General features: G+C 31.7%; 1 protein-coding gene across 2 annotated transcripts in view; it reads left to right on the top strand.

Annotated features, from left to right (window-relative positions):
- The first annotated feature begins 9,861 nt into the window (after window positions 1-9,861).
- LOC126882768 (membrane-bound alkaline phosphatase-like) overlaps window positions 9,862-16,328 on the top strand; it is a 118,345-nt gene continuing 111,878 nt past the window's right edge. For both annotated transcript variants that reach the window (XM_050647768.1, XM_050647765.1), the window contains exon 1: window positions 9,862-10,003. In XM_050647768.1, the coding sequence (XP_050503725.1) occupies window positions 9,919-10,003 (85 nt within the window). In that variant the 5' untranslated portion in view covers window positions 9,862-9,918. The remainder of the gene's footprint in view (window positions 10,004-16,328) is intronic.

Genomic DNA, 16,328 nt, shown 5'->3' with positions numbered 1-16,328 from the left:
TATAATCTCTACCCTGTTATTCAAAATTCAGTGATTAATTATATTATTGTAAAAATTTATAAGGTCTCTATGGAATCTAATGATTGTATATCCAATAATTTTGTCATAATTTTTACTTAATGCTATTTTAAGATTTAGAAATTAACTGTTATAATGTTTTAAGTCCTCATTGTAATTAATTATTGTATAACCAATATTGTGTGTCAATGGCCATTGCAGCCGAGACACATAAATATAAATAAAAAAAAATGGAAAACAGCGGGTAGTTAAAAAAATCTAATGGTTGTTTTATTGGGAAATAATAGGAGAATCAAATAATTTCTTGAGAAATACAAAAAATAAACTATATACTGAGTGTTTTAAAATATATAGTAAAATAAACGAAAAGACAACTTGTAACTTATTGGGTTTTCAACACGTAAAAATTTATCCAAATAACTCTGAGCATCATATATCCCAAATCGAAATAACCTTAATAGTATGGTATAGTTAGACCCAAAACCAGACACACAAAGTGAAAGTTATCCTTCAACTCCAAATTGTTCTATTTGGTCCACATAATGTTCAGAAAAAAGTCACACCATTTTGAGCGTCCGGTTTGGGGGGGAGAGGGGGGAGAAATCTGCAAATTCGTAGTTTTTTAAGTTTTTCGTCAATATTTCTAAAACTATGCGGTTTAGCATGAACAACCTTCTACACAAAATTGTTCTACATTAAATTTGAAATAAAAAAGGCCCTATGCATAACCGTTCTAAAATGAACGGTTCCAAAGTTAAGGAGGTAGTATAGTATAATTGGTCCAAAAAAAGGCCTAACCCAGACATCCAAAGTAAAAGTTTTCCTTCAACACCAAATTGTTCTATATGGTCCACATATTGTTCAGTAAAAAGTTACACTATTTTGAGCGTCCGGTTTGGGGGGGAGATGAGGGAGAAATCGGTAAATTAGTAGTTTTTTGAAGTTTTTCGTCAATATTTCTAAAACTATGCTTTAGCGTAAGGAATGTTCTATAGAAAAATATTCTACATAAAATTTAAAACAAAAAAGGTTCATACATAATTGTTATAAAATCAACGGTTCCAGAGTTACGGAGGGTGAAAAGTGGAGGTTTTCGATACATTTTATATTTACCTATTTCTCTCCCCTCTCCCCGCCCCCCAAACGCGACGCTCAAAATGGTGTGACTTTTTTCTGAACATTATGTGGACCATATAGAACAATTTGGTGTTGAAGGATAACTTCCACTTTGGATGTCTGGGTTTTTGGTATAGTTATATCATAAATATTGCCCAAAAAATATAAAAAGTATCGAAAACTTCGACTTTTCACCCTCTATAACTCTGGAACCGTTGATTTTATAACAATTATGTATAAACATATTTTGTTTTAAATTTCATGTAGAATATTTTTGTATATAAAATTGTTTACGATAAAGCATAGTTTTAGAAATATTTACGAAAAACCTAAAAAAACTACTAATTTACCGGCTTCTCTCCCATTTCCCTCCCAAACCGGACGCTCAAAATGGTGTAACTTTTTACTGAACAATGTGTGAACCATATAGAACATCATGCAACAAGACGCAACACTCTGTTGCCTTCAACCACACCATCGCCACATCGCCTCCAGACTGGATAGTGGAACAAGTGACTTTGGACAGACAATATAGTGCGTACATGGACTGGAAGACTCATTGGTAGCTCGTAAGTACTTTTTGTAGTTTTGTAGTAGGTATTTTGTTTTCTCTGGATCAATGCTAGTGTTGCATCCACGCATTTATGTTTTATGTATGTTTGTTCTCTTTCTCTCCTAGGTTTTCTTACTCTACTTTGTATATATTTCCTCTTAATAAAATGTTAGTACTCATGGTAAAAGCTCCTTTAAACCTTAGTGTTTAAATATCCCTCTCTCACCCCCTTTATTACAGGTACAGGTAGATATCCTCATACATTACATTTAGAACCAGCACCTCTTTAGTAGTACAGTCTCTCTTTCTTTGTTCTTGGACGATCTTTATGACGTCCTATTGTCATGTTGTGATAGGTATTATCTCAACAGATTATTCAACGACATATAGCTGAGTCCATGATTCTTTACCCGTGCATCATCATTACGAAATAAGTCGGAAATCTATTTCACGCAACAGCAAGTGACAGAAAGTGGCTACTGACCTGATCGCGGATTATATTATAAAATTTGACGGTATCAAATAAATACAATGCAAAATGTTAGTGGTTTGGTGCATAATTACAGCTACATTTGAAGTAGCTTAATAAATTATTTTTTCTACAATCACTTGGTCAATAAGACTTTTTCTCCTATATATGGCAACGAAATGTTGACGTTTACTGAGTACCGTAGCAACCGTACAACCATACAATACAAACACATTGAACATTCAAACTGAAAGATATAAAATTTAATGTTATGACTTTTTAATGACAGATATAAAATAGTTACAAAAAAGTTAATGATTTAATAGTTATTTATGATATTATAAGTGTTAAAAGTACACGTTTTGGGTACATAATTCGCAAATATTTTACGTGTATCCCTACTTTTTCTGTCTCTACACGGCAAATTACGTGTAGTAAAATTCACACTGCTATGGATATGTAAACACTACTAGAATGTCATTCTACTTGAAAATGTCATCAATAATTTAAAGAGATGAGTTTTGAATGTTCTTGGATAACTGTTATTTTTATAATTGCAAATTATTAATTCAGTTAATAAATGTGATAATTTTTTCACTTACTATGTATTCAGTGATTGTAATAATTTATTTGTACAACAAAGACTAATACTCGATCGAGAAAAGAGGAAAAGTGTTAAAGTGATTTTTTAATAATATATTGTTATGGAACGTTATTATTATGGAACATTATTTATTGTTATTTATAATATATTGTTATGGAACGCTTACAATTTTGAACATCTTTAACAACAAAATGCTTGGATCACAGAATATATATTATCCTGATGTATTCTGTGCTTGGATCTTCCACAAATAATACACAATAAATAACTTTTTATTAAGTTCACGTCTTAAATCAATTATTTATCAAATACACTATATATCAATAATATTTAATCAATAACTCAACATATTCCCGATGTAATGTCAAATATTTAAAATTGTCACTGATTGTCAGTGTCTGACTGACAATATATGCTGACAATATTATATTCGGCTGAGTGCGTTGTAAGACAAAGATAGATTTGGAAAATATTACCACGGCATTGTGTTTATTTTTTTCGAATCCTGAAAAAACCAATAAATATTTTTGAAAAATTTAAACGCAGAATGAAAGACTAAATTATTACCGAGGGCCGAAAGTCCCTTAGAATAAATAAAAAGTTTATTTTGAATGATATATTTGAAATTAAAAATCACACTAAATTTTCCTTAGTTTTTCACCCCTGTAACTTATTAAAATAAACATTATAGAAGTTCTCAGGGACTTTCGGCCCTCGCTAATAACGTGATCTTTCATTCTGCGTTTAAATTTTTCAAAAATACTTATTAGTTTTCTCAGGATTCGAAAAAAATGAATCCCCATTTGAATAGCATTGCAGCCGAAAATACGTACCGATCCTCTTAAGGCACGCATGTGAAAGTTTGCAGAATGAGCGATATCGAGTTCTGCAATTCACATGAGTGCCTTAAAAATGTACTTTTTAACACGCATATCATACAATATTTTTTCTACAAACGTAATTACAGGACAATATCTACAAAAACTTTTACTTGAACTTGACTGACATTCCATTTTTATATTTTTTTGATATTACATCAAAATTGCCTATACGGTTAATACTAATTGCAATGCCATAAAAATGTTAAAGCGCTATTGCCTTAAAGTAGCATTTTTAACGCTCGTATGGAGTGCTAAAAATTGCATTTTAACACGGTTGTAGAAAAAAATAGTTTTATTTTATTAAGTGATTGTAGAAAAAATGTTGTATGTATTACAAGAGCAAAGTGACATTATTGCTTTTAAGTAATTACCTCTCTCTACTACGCGTCGAGCGGTAACTCTTACTCTCAAGCAATAATATATCACTTTTCGCTCTTAACACATAAGTTTTTTTTTGTTTATTAGGCAATCTGTTATAACATACAGTCGGAAAAATGAAAGAATACCCATGAACGAACATATAAAACACGCTAAATTTTCCTGTCACCGTGTCACAAAGAAAATTGTCCAGTGCAAGTACATGTAACAATAATTATTACATGTACTTGCGCTGGCCAATTTTTTGTGTGACACGGTGACAGCAAAATACAGCGTGTTTTATATGTTCGTTCATGGGTATTCTTTCATTTTTCCTACTGTATAACAGTAGGCACATTTTATCTGAGAAATAATGACATGAAGAGATTGTGACCAGCGCCACACATCTTTATAGAGATAATATTAAATTACTGTATTTTACATATATTAACTTAGCTACTGTAACAATATTAATGTCTGTGCGGTAAATCTAATGGTGTCTGTCTCTTTAACCGTTTTGTTTCCTGACTGTTGTCTAACAAATTAATTGCAAGCACATTCGCGTGGCTTTCAAGACGTACGATGTATTTTGCACTTAACTCCACTATCACTTCACTGACGGTTTTCGTTTCCAGATCATTGTAAATATCCCTGTTAGTAACAAACCACGGAGCATCGATTATTGAACGTAACACCTTGGACCGGAATCTCTCAATAATTATGGATAAATTCGACTTGGATGCTGTTCCCCAGAGCTGCAGACTATATGCCCAGACTGATTTGAATATTGTGTTGTAGACTAGCAGTTTATTTCTTGTCGTGAGCTTAGACTTACGCCCTAGAAGCCAATAATGCTTACTAAATTTTATGCCCAGTTGTTTCCGTTTGTTCCATATATGGGTTCTCCAGGTTAATCCCCTGTCCAAGTGCATGCCCAGATATTTTACAGAGGTAACTGAGGGAATTACCTTATTATTTATTGTTACTGTAGGTGATTCACCGTGACATTTTGTAAAAACAATATGGTTTGATTTTTGTTCATTCAACTTAATTCTCCAATTTTGTGCCCATGTATTTATTTCATTTAATACTCTCTGGAGTTTTGCAGCAGCTTCGACGGAGTTTTTGTGTACTGCTAGGATTGCAGTATCGTCTGCAAAGGTGGTGGTCGTTGTATCACGATTTGTGGGTAAGTCTGCTGTGTAAATCAGATACAGTTGTGGTCCCAGAACGCTTCCTTGCGGTACCCCTGATCTGATGGGATATAGTTTTTTAAAGGCTGACTCAAACTTCACTCGAAAGTATCTTTCTGATAAATACGACTTAAGGAGTGTATATAGTTCCTCTGGTAAATTCTTTTTCAGTTTATACAACAGTCCTTGATACCAAATTTGATCAAAAGCCTGGCTAACATCGAGGAATGCTGCTTAATAGTAACTTTTTTCTTCAAATGTTTTATTTATAACGTTGACCACTCTGTGAACTTGTTCGACGATACCATGCTCTTTCCTAAAGCCAAATTGGTGGTCGGGTATCATATTTCTGTCTGTTAGTATTTGTAGAAGTCTTTTTTCTATTATTTTTTCCATGATCTTAGACATTACTGGCATTAAACTAATTGGTCGATATGAAGTGGGCTCATTTGGAGGTTTTCCTAATTTTTGTATAAGGATAATTTCCGCAATATTCCATTGGATTGGGAAGTGTTTTAGCCTTAGTACCGCATTACACAATTGAGTTAACATTTTAATTGCTTTGGTAGGTAGATTTTTAATTACCTAACCTGTGATTAAGTCATAGACAGGTGCTTTCTTTTTTATTAGATTATTGTTGATTATGTTTTGAACTTCTTTGGGTGAAACGTGTATTGTGTTTTCTCCTGTCCCGGTTTGGTTCTGTAGAAAATTGTAAATTTCTTGATCGTTACTTTTTGCAGCAGCTGGTGTAGGTTTGAAAACTTCTTCTAGGTATAAAACACATAAGTAACTATTAATATTATTCTTCTTCTTAAAGTACCATGTCCTTTCAGAACATTGGTTACCATCATAGCTATCTTAATTTTATTGACTGCCACCCTAAATAGCATGCTTGTATCTACACCATACCAATCTCGCAAGCTCTTCAACCATGAGGTTCTTCTTCGTCCTGGACTGCGTTTGCCTGCTATTTTTCCTTGCATGATATTTTGTAGCAACCTATATTTGGGACCTCTCAATACATGTCCGAAATACTCCAGCTTTCTCTGCTTGATGATTATTAGTGATTATTAAATATTATTAAAAAGTCGATAAAAAAAATCAGTAAAATATTTTCTTTGTGTCATTTCTTTCACTTTTGCGGAAACTTAAAAAAAACGACTCCTTAACTGTGTGAGTGAGGTTAACTTTGTGTCTAAATTGTCAACATAGCAAAATAGCAAAATAAAATGCACTTACTATAAAATTTCAAACTCCAATATAAAATTAGTTTTGAAAACAACTCTTTGTGTAATATAAATAACTTTTAAATGCAAAAACAGTACAAAAAAAAAGCAAAAATCCAACAAGCTAACAGTCGCAAGTAAACAAATCAGAAACTTTACAAATTGTACTTAAAATCTGAAAACTCCCCAAGCGTTTTTTTGTACCTATTCTATCTTTTTTGGATGTTCTGAGACTTCATAAACATAACATGTGTCTTTACCTAAGTAGTTGGTTTGTCTTTAGTTTCATGCATGGAAGGCAAATATGCTAGATAAAAATGATGTCTTTTATCTCGCCAGGTATTAATGACACGTTGGTAAAGAACCACGAACTCAACTGTAGGTAGTGATGGTTGAATATTTATTTTATTGCAAATTTAAAAATTATAAATATTATTGCATTAACGTATGTGGGTTAAAACAATCTTATATTGTTTGATAATTCCAAAGTCTACAATAAAAAAATAATTGCTATCATATCTCTGGCGAAATTGGTAACTAGATTATTAAAAAAAATGGATACAATACCTTTTTTCAATTCAGGAAACCTTTTTGGATAAAAATATGATAAATCTTATTATCTTGTTAGACTCGCTTTTGCAGTCGATATGAAGATGATGCAAACTAGATATAACTAAGGTTAGTGGATGAATTTAATTTTTAGAGTCTAGAGATAAATAGGACAAAGTCACAAAATATGCCGATTACTCCAGTAGAGCATAATTTAATGATGCATAAGAGTTGCAATAACATTCAAAATATACTGTAGAGTGTAGATCATATAAATACAACCCTTAACTACTGACGTGGATGTTTCAGAACGTAGACTCCGACATACGGTATGTCATACGGTTATTTACTCTTCTTTGTTTTTAATATGAATTTGTCGGACAGCTTGGGTATTGGTGCACCCTATGTAACCCACAGCTGAATCTTATGCTTGTGCGTCACAGTGTTGCCGTACTGTTTTCTTTATTTGTTTCATAATTTCAATCAATGTTAAATGTACCTACAAGAACAATAGAATAATTTTATTTTTAAGAACGTTTACTTCTCCGTCATTAAACCAGGTAGAATGACAAATGAGGTGTCAAATGAAAAAAAAACCTTTACTTTATTGGTGTTTTAAAACTCTTTTTTAATTTATTATAATCATTAATCTGTTTGATTTATCTATTTATCTACTTTTTTATAACGATTTAAATTAACTTTGATTTAAAAACATTTTTACAGTTTATCTTCAATGACCTCTTTTATTTATCAGTTGATCTTCTTTTTTATAACAATTTGAAGGTAACTTTGATTTAAATTGCCTCTTTTGAGCTTTTTGTATTAAAAAAACTTTACTTCATTGGTGTTTCAAAACTATTTTTTAATTTATTATAATTATTTATCTACTTTTTTATAATTAACATCCCTCTTTTGAGTTGCTTGTAAAAAACAAGTAATTGGACTTCGTCCTATTAGACGAAGTCGTAATTGGACAACTAAGTCCAAGGTTTTCACCCAAAGTAATCGAAAGTAGAACTGGAAGTCGATATTTGAACCCTTCCTGTAACTTTGTAACTTTGCGTCGATTGATATACGATTTTACTAATTTTGAGTCATATTTACTAAACTGTGGGTCATAATTGTTTAAACAGAAATAACTTCAAAATCGAAATTAAAGATTCAAACTCGACTTTTCAATACGCTTTGATTGATGTGTTACATGTATTTCTGCGACGATAATAAGGCACTTCCGGTTAGAACCTTTTAACCGGAAATGATATAAAAACCAAAATTCTACATTTCTTTTCATCTTTCTAAGTCACGTCGAATGATATATCGCTTATACTATTTCGGTGACTTTAAAACAGTACTTACGGTTGCAAATCTAAAAGCAGAAGTCCGATGTCAGATTTCTCATCTTTTGGCATTCTACCTTGTATAGTGACGGAGGAGTTGTATTCGCGGTCGGACGGACAGACGGACAGATAGCCTAGGTTAAATTTCTCACCTTTAGTACCCTCCTTGGATTATAAGCTTTCATTTGACACCTCATTTGTCATTCTACCTGGTATAATGACGGAGGAGTTGAGTTTCCAAACATCCATACAAGACGGACGGACGGACAGACGAACAGACGGACGTGGATAATTCAACGTTTTCACATTTTTTCAAAATTGGTGAAAACAACAACATAATAAACTTTACTTAATTGGTGTTTCAAAACTACTTATTTTTTACACATTACACAATATTACAAGGTTTCTAGCAAGATAAACTTCACAATGGTTCAACATACTGAAGTAAAAACGTATCTATAGGTACATAACATATTAGAACATACCTATACACAAATGATACATTTCACACACAAATATAATATCACAAAAAATTGTAATGTGATAGTATGAAAAAATAGAGGATACGGCAACGGTGTTACATATCATGCTCGGATTCAATGCCAAAATCTACACAGACATATTATTAGGGTGCACTAATGTCCAAGCTGTCCGAATTTGTCTTATATCACTGTATTTGTTTTTTACATCAACTACGGAATTACTCTTTACACTGCTGTTGAATCAAATATTGCTCCAAATATAATAAACTTTCTTTTTTCAAAAAAAAATATGAGCGCATGCATAATATTAAAAAAAGTGATGGAGGTTATTACAAGATCCTTTATAAACTGAATTTCAAAAAAACTTGAGAATTGGTAACTAAAAGATAGTAAAATAATGTTGAAAGTAGTTGAAAATAGAACAACTGGATGAACTTGCTGCCATACTAATAGCGAAAGAATACACTGGACTGCTTTTATATATAGAAACGTAAACAATGACATGCGGTATGTGATACGGAAAAAAAATACATCGACGTAGCTCAAAAGCTAATCCATACTAAAACTGCAATAGTTGAGAGCAGGTACAATTATACAGATCACTTGAAGTTACACAGATGGTGTTCTAGGAATCTTTTATAAAACACGTTTTACTACAAAATATATTTTCGACACGCTATGGCATACCGCATGTCAGTGGTAAGGGTTAATTCAAAATGAGGTTAAAATGTAAGCAGATTTAGCTATTCTAGATCTTATACTCATATGAAACAAACATGGAAAAGAGAAGACAGATCATAAATGCCCTAATGTTCACCAAATACACGCGATTTAGATACGAATTGAAATATTTATTAATATAAAAGTCTCATTTAAATATGCAACTATGCGTGTTTTATTGTTCATAGAGTATAAATGGATTTAATGAATTTCGCACGAAACTAAATTTAAGAAATTTAGCGCGGTTGATATAATATAGTTTGAGGAAAAAACTTAATTGATTCCTACGAAGTGGGTGGGAGGAGAGTGTTGGTAACATTATACAGACACCTGTATATAGGTATCTACAACTCTGATTATAATTTACATATCATCTGCGATTTTTAAGAACCGGTTAAAAAGCTGTACCGATGCAAATGTACAAGTTATCGGTTGTTGTGGTGCTATTTGTGGTGGTAGGTGAAGTTTTGTCCAAACAGAAGAATAAGGATAAAGGTAATGTAGAATATTATTTATTTTTTTGATATATAGTTTTTAATTCGTGTAATCTTTTAATAGACGACAAATAAATAAAAAACATAAGAACGCAACATTTTAAGAGTGTAGGCGCAAATATTTTACGGCCATCCCTACTTTTTCTGTCTTTACACGGCAAATTACGTGTAGTAAAATTCTCACTGGTATGGACATGTAAACATTACTTGACAATGTCATCATTACCTTTAAAGGGATGGCTTACGAATGTTCTTGGAGAACTGTTAGTTGTATAATTGCGTAAATTATTAATTGAGTTAATAATTATTAATATGATAACTTTTACACCAACTATGTATTCAGTGATTGTAATAATTTATATACTGTACAACACAAACTAATACTCAATCGAGAAAAGAGGAAAAGTAATAAAGTGATTTTTTAATTATATATTGTTACTAGGAACTTAAGTACCTAGGATCGGTATTACAGAGTAATGGAGAAATAGATGGAGATGCATGCAGTAGAATTAGGGCTGGATGGATGAAGCGGAAAGAAGCGAGTGGTGTGTTGTGTGACAGAAAAATTCCAATGAAGCTGAAGGGAAAATTCTATAAAACAGCCATAAGACCGGCTATGATGCACGGAATTGAATGTTGGGCAGTGAAAAAGAAAGAGGAACAACGAATGCATGTGGCGGAAATGAGAATGCTTAGATGGATGAGTGGAGTGACAAAGAAGGATAAAATTAGAAATGAGTATATTAGGGGAAGTCTAGGTGTGGCACCAATTGATGCCAAAATGAGAGAGCATAGGTTAAGATGGTTTGGTCATGTTCAACGTCGAGACGTTAATCACCCAATACGAAGAATAGCTGAAGTGCAGATTCCTGGAAGGAGTAGGAGAGGAAGACCAAAGAAGACCTGGGGGGAGAGGATAAGGCAGGACATATTGGTAAAGGGGATTAATATTGATATGACCCAAGATAGAATTGTGTGGAGAAATGCAATTAGGGAAGCCGACCCCGCATAGGGATAAGGCAAAGAGAGAATGAATTAATGAATGATTGTTACTATGGAACGCTTACAATTTTGAACATTTTTAACAACAAAATATCTACTTGGATCACAAAATATATCCTGGGGTATCATCTGCTTGGATATTCCATAAATAATAAACAATAAATAACTTTTATTAGGTTTACGTCTTAAATCAATTATTTATCAAATACACTATCAATATTACTTATTTAGTCCAAGTAATGAAGCTTAAAATAGGACAAAACCTCGCAATTTTTTATTAAAATTAAGTGAATTATAGTAAAAAGACTGTCAGTCCCTATTTTTTTTTTCAGCGAAAAACTGAGCGTAAACTTCCCCCTACTCTTCACCCTAATTAAAATTGGTCATTAACCTTATTTGGTCTTCTTAATTTATGTATTGTTAATAGGTTCCAGAGGTTTGACCGGCTTAGAATGATTAGTTTAAAAAAAATTAGTTAAAAGCCAATAACGAATTTTTGTAATTTGGTAAAAAATGCCCATTTCTTCAGAATAGAAAGATTAGCATCAGAGATACGAAAAAATATTTAAATATAAAATTGTAGCTTATTTAATTCCCAAGAACTTGGTTTGCAAAAATTTTTTCTACGGCAAAAATTGAGTGAGCTATTGAAAATTAAAACTTGTAATAACATGCAAAAACCATCTTTACCAACCCTTTCAAAGTCACCTCTTTTTGCGAATGAGGATTTTAAAATGATATAATATCAACAGCCATGTAGGTCCTGTAAAAATCTACAAAATTCTTTTTTAACAAACTTTCTAGGATAAAAACTAAAAAAGTTACGGTTAAAAAATCAATATATTTTTTTGAAAAAAAAAGGAGATATCCAATTGGTAGCATAATAATGTAAGTTAGCGGTGTTCTTAGTCATCGGCCTTATTCATTCTTCTTTATTTATGTATTATTCATAGATTCCAAAAGTTTGACTGGCTTAGAATGATTAGTTTAAAAAAAATGTAGTTAAAAGCGAATAACGAATTTTTGTAGTTTGGTAAAAAATGCCTTTTGCTTCAGAATAGAAAGAGTAGCATCAGAGATACGAAAAAATATTTAAATATAAAATTGTAGCTTATTTAATTCCCAAGAAATTGGATTGCAAAACTTTTTTCTACGGCAAAAATTGAGTGAATAGTAAATGAGTATAATACCGAATAACATTGATTTTTTCGATATAAAACTAACACTTTCGATAGCGAATAAATCGAACACTATTAATTTTATCAAAAAAATGTATATAGAATTTTTTGCTTAAAATGAATGTTTTTATCAACTTTTGCAGTTAAAATTATAATAAAAAATTTCCACCCCAAGATGGTAAAAGCCCCCATGGTAAAAGCCCTTTCGGCATTATATAGATTTTGATCCTTGGACTATCCACTACTTATTCTCAAATTTTCAAGCAAATCGATCCATTCTGTAAAAATTGCGAGGTGAAAAGCTACGGTTCCTGGACTAATTTTAATCAACAACTCAAAATATTCCCGATGCCATGTCAAATATTTAAAGTTGTCACTGTCTTGTCACCATATTATATTCGACTCAGTGCGTTGTATGACAAAGGTAGCGAATGTTTGATTTGGAAAATATCACCACGGACTTTTTTTTTCGGATCCTGAAAAAAACTAATAAATATTTTAAAAAAATTTAAACGCAGAATGAGAGACTAAATTATTATCGAGGGCTGAAAGTCCCTTAGAATAAATAAAACGTTTCTTTTGAATGAGATATTTGAAATTAAAAATCACACTACATTTACTCAACCAGGAGTCTTCATCTTGGCTTCCTAGGAAGACTCCAGGAAGCCAAGATAAAGACTTCATTATAGTCTCATTACATTTTTATATTCTTTTAACATCGACTTATTGTCGACATTGTTGTAGCCGAAATGGCCTAATTCTTGTAATACTAAGGTCTTTCGACCTAACTATGTAGCTAGTTCCAACTACTTTGGACCTGAAGTTTTCAACCTGATGATGGACTGATTGGTCCGAAAACGTTTGTGTTTTTGTACTAGTGATGTACCCACTTCAATCCAATTTGGATCTTTTTAGATAAAAATTTTTAATACATTTATGTAACATCTACCTACAAGTGAAGTTTTACTTCCTTAGTAAGTTTTTTATTTTGGTATACAGCCAATGAGCGGAATCTTTTCCTTTATATATACTATTCGAAATGTGATTGAAAGCATACCTGGATGTTATGCTCAAGTTCGGCGAGATAGAGGAGCCCATACACGTTTTGTTTTAAAACAATTTTTTTAGCAACGCTGTTATTAAAAAAAATTATCGAGTTTTCACATTTATCACTTTTATTTTATGCATAGCAACCTTGACTTTTGCTAAAATGTAAAAAAACCGTTAGCCTACATATTAAAATTACAAATTCAAAACCACTAAATACTATACTTGCAAACGAAACGAGAAATTTAGGTAACTTTGAAATTGAAATGTTTTGTCTTGTTTTTTTTTTAACTTCATAAAAGGTGTAACGGATTCCATAGTATAGCATAATAGTTTATTGTACAACAAGAGAGAAGTACGAGGTGAGTGCCGCAAATCAAGTGAGGGAGAAATATGTCGATTTCTCACGTGTTGTACACTGTACTTTTTCTATGGATGCGTTTTTGTCAAGAGTTAAAACTTCCAAATGAAATAATTTAGGTGCTTTTATGTAGCTTATATGCCAAAATTGAAATAAAATACATAGTATACACATATGTAGGTATTTAATATTCTTAATATTTATATACTTTTATTTATTTAAAATTATAGTTACCAGTTATATTTGAACAGTTTTAAAAGGTAATTCCTGGTAAGTTTTGATTTGACACATTTTATTTGACAAAAATATTTGTGTTTGTATTGTGCATGTTACCATGGCAACCGCGATTCTACGTATGGAACCTGTGAGAAATAGCTATCTGTATAACAAGGGAGGAAAGTGCTACTTTTCCTCCCGAGGCAGTAATTATTCGAGGGAGGAAAAGGCACTTTACTCCCAAGTTATAAATATGATTTTTCCACCTTCCTCAAACATCAAGTAATTTTTTTGATTTTTAAATAATTTATTTAGGTAACCAACCGACAAAATTTATTAGAGCACTAAAACTAACAAGTAGGTATTGTATAACTGTCAACAGTCAAATAAAGTCAAATTATAAATGTAAACATTGTTAAATCAAAATAACAATTTACTGTTTTTACCATTCTGCAAAATACAGGGTGCTCTATAAATAAACTTTAAAATGTATAGATACTTACGTAATAGATAATAGAGTATTGTATAGGGCGTCAATAAGTTATTTCATCAATGACATACAATGATGTCACTTTTACTTTTCCTCCCTATGGAGGAATAGTATATTACATACCTAGCGGGAAAGTACTCTATTTCAGCCGAGCGGCAAGGTTAGCAAACTACAGACGCGAGGCTAGAATGAGTTCCCGCGAGGTTTGTATACTATTTTACTCACAAATCGGTTAGTAGTTTATGGATTTCTAATACTCACAATCTACCAATAATAATTTCGTTTCAAATATCTGTATCCATTTTCATTATGTGATAAGATGAATTATTTTAAGTAACCTGTGAGATCGTTGCTAGGTAACAAAACAAGTTTGTTGAATCTGACAAATCTATTTCTGAAACTCATAATTTTGAGCAACACGGTCTTACTTTAACCGTTAATAGTAATCATAATTCCAATATAACTATTAATATTTATAATTCCAAATAGTTTTCTTTTTGTTATTGTTGTTGTTGTTTCTTAATTAAATAAATGTTGAGTGGATTCTATTCTTTCTAAACCATCTTCAATCAAAAATGACATTGACATTTGCAGGTAGAAAAGTGACAGATGCTAGCCGGGAAAGTACATTCCCGGCTAGGGAAAGTAAAGTAAGTAATAAGTCGCTTCCTGATTACTTCAAAGGTTAGAAATCCATAAATTACTAACCGATTGTGAGTAAAAGTACTTTCCCTCCTAGGGAGGAAAAGTACGACTTTGCTCCCTACAATCAGGTCAAGAAAAGTATACTTTCGGTAGAGATAGGTGGAAAAAATATGTCTCACTGCAATGGCCGACTTTTCTCACAGCCTGAGCAATTGTTCGTTTTGAATGTATGTAAGTAGTGAGAGAAGTTGCACATTGTATAGCATCCATAGAAAAATTAAATTTATTAAGCGACATTGAATATATCTCTCTTAATTCATTTGTTTTGATTTTATTTATTTTGAAATATTTCTATTTATTCAAAAAACAAAAGATTATATTTAAAATGACGAATTTTTTTTGCTCATCACCTTTTCAGTTCCAAAGGTACAAGGGATAAAATCGTGGTTGAAATTCGTATTGAAATCCAACTGTCTAGATATCTATGATGTCCGAGGCACTGAATAATTTTTAGATCTTGGGAGTCCAACTTTTCCATCCATGGGTTCGCAAGATGGTTCCTCCAGATGAATACATTTTCTTCATATCTTCCATCACCGACCACTATTTTATTGAAACACGTAATTTAATATCCTCATACAGAAGTAAAAATTTTAAATTGTATACTGGTAGAAAATTGTTTATTAAAAAACTACCTATCTAAAATGTCATCCAAATGAATTGCAAAACGTTTTCGTTTTAATTCAAAACATCTTCAGTGCCTAGAATGAAGTATTTCCACGTTAAATTAAAGCAAAAAAAGGTTGAAATTGTGACTGTTAGAAAGAAAAACATGTGGGAATACTTACATTCTGCTGAGTAGTTTAAAACTAGCACACTATTTAAAGTGGTAACCCCATAACATATGGATTACATATTATATTTTGATAAAATATGGTGACTACAAGTCGATGTTGCTAGATATATTAGAATACATGCTCAAAGGGCAACATGTTTCTCTGCTCGAAAATGCCAGGTACTTGCCAGTTGAATGGGCACAGACCAACTGATAAAATAGGAAATGGACATTCAATATGACAAGAGTAACGTGACATGACAAGATAAAGCCAATTTTTGGTTAAAAACTTCAAAAAGTGTAGTTTAATTTTGGATTTTTAGTAAATGTAATGGTTGTTAACAAATGTCTGAAAATGCAATTTAAATTATTTTAAATATAGAATCTTCTATATTAGAATCTATTGTAAAGTCTAAATTAGCAACTCTCTACTGCAGAAAAACTTATGGATTGTTTAGATTTAATGTGGGTATGTTTCATGGTTCAATGTATGACGTCATCGATTGTAAGATTACAAGATGAAAGTTTAAGTTAGTTTAATAAAATGAAATC

The sequence above is a fragment of the Diabrotica virgifera genome, chromosome 1 (genome assembly GCF_917563875.1).
Source record: "Diabrotica virgifera virgifera chromosome 1, PGI_DIABVI_V3a".
In the NCBI taxonomy this organism is placed as follows: Eukaryota; Metazoa; Arthropoda; class Insecta; order Coleoptera; family Chrysomelidae; genus Diabrotica; species Diabrotica virgifera.
Note: the sequence above shows the minus strand (reverse complement) of the source record. Positions and strands in the feature narration are given on the sequence as shown.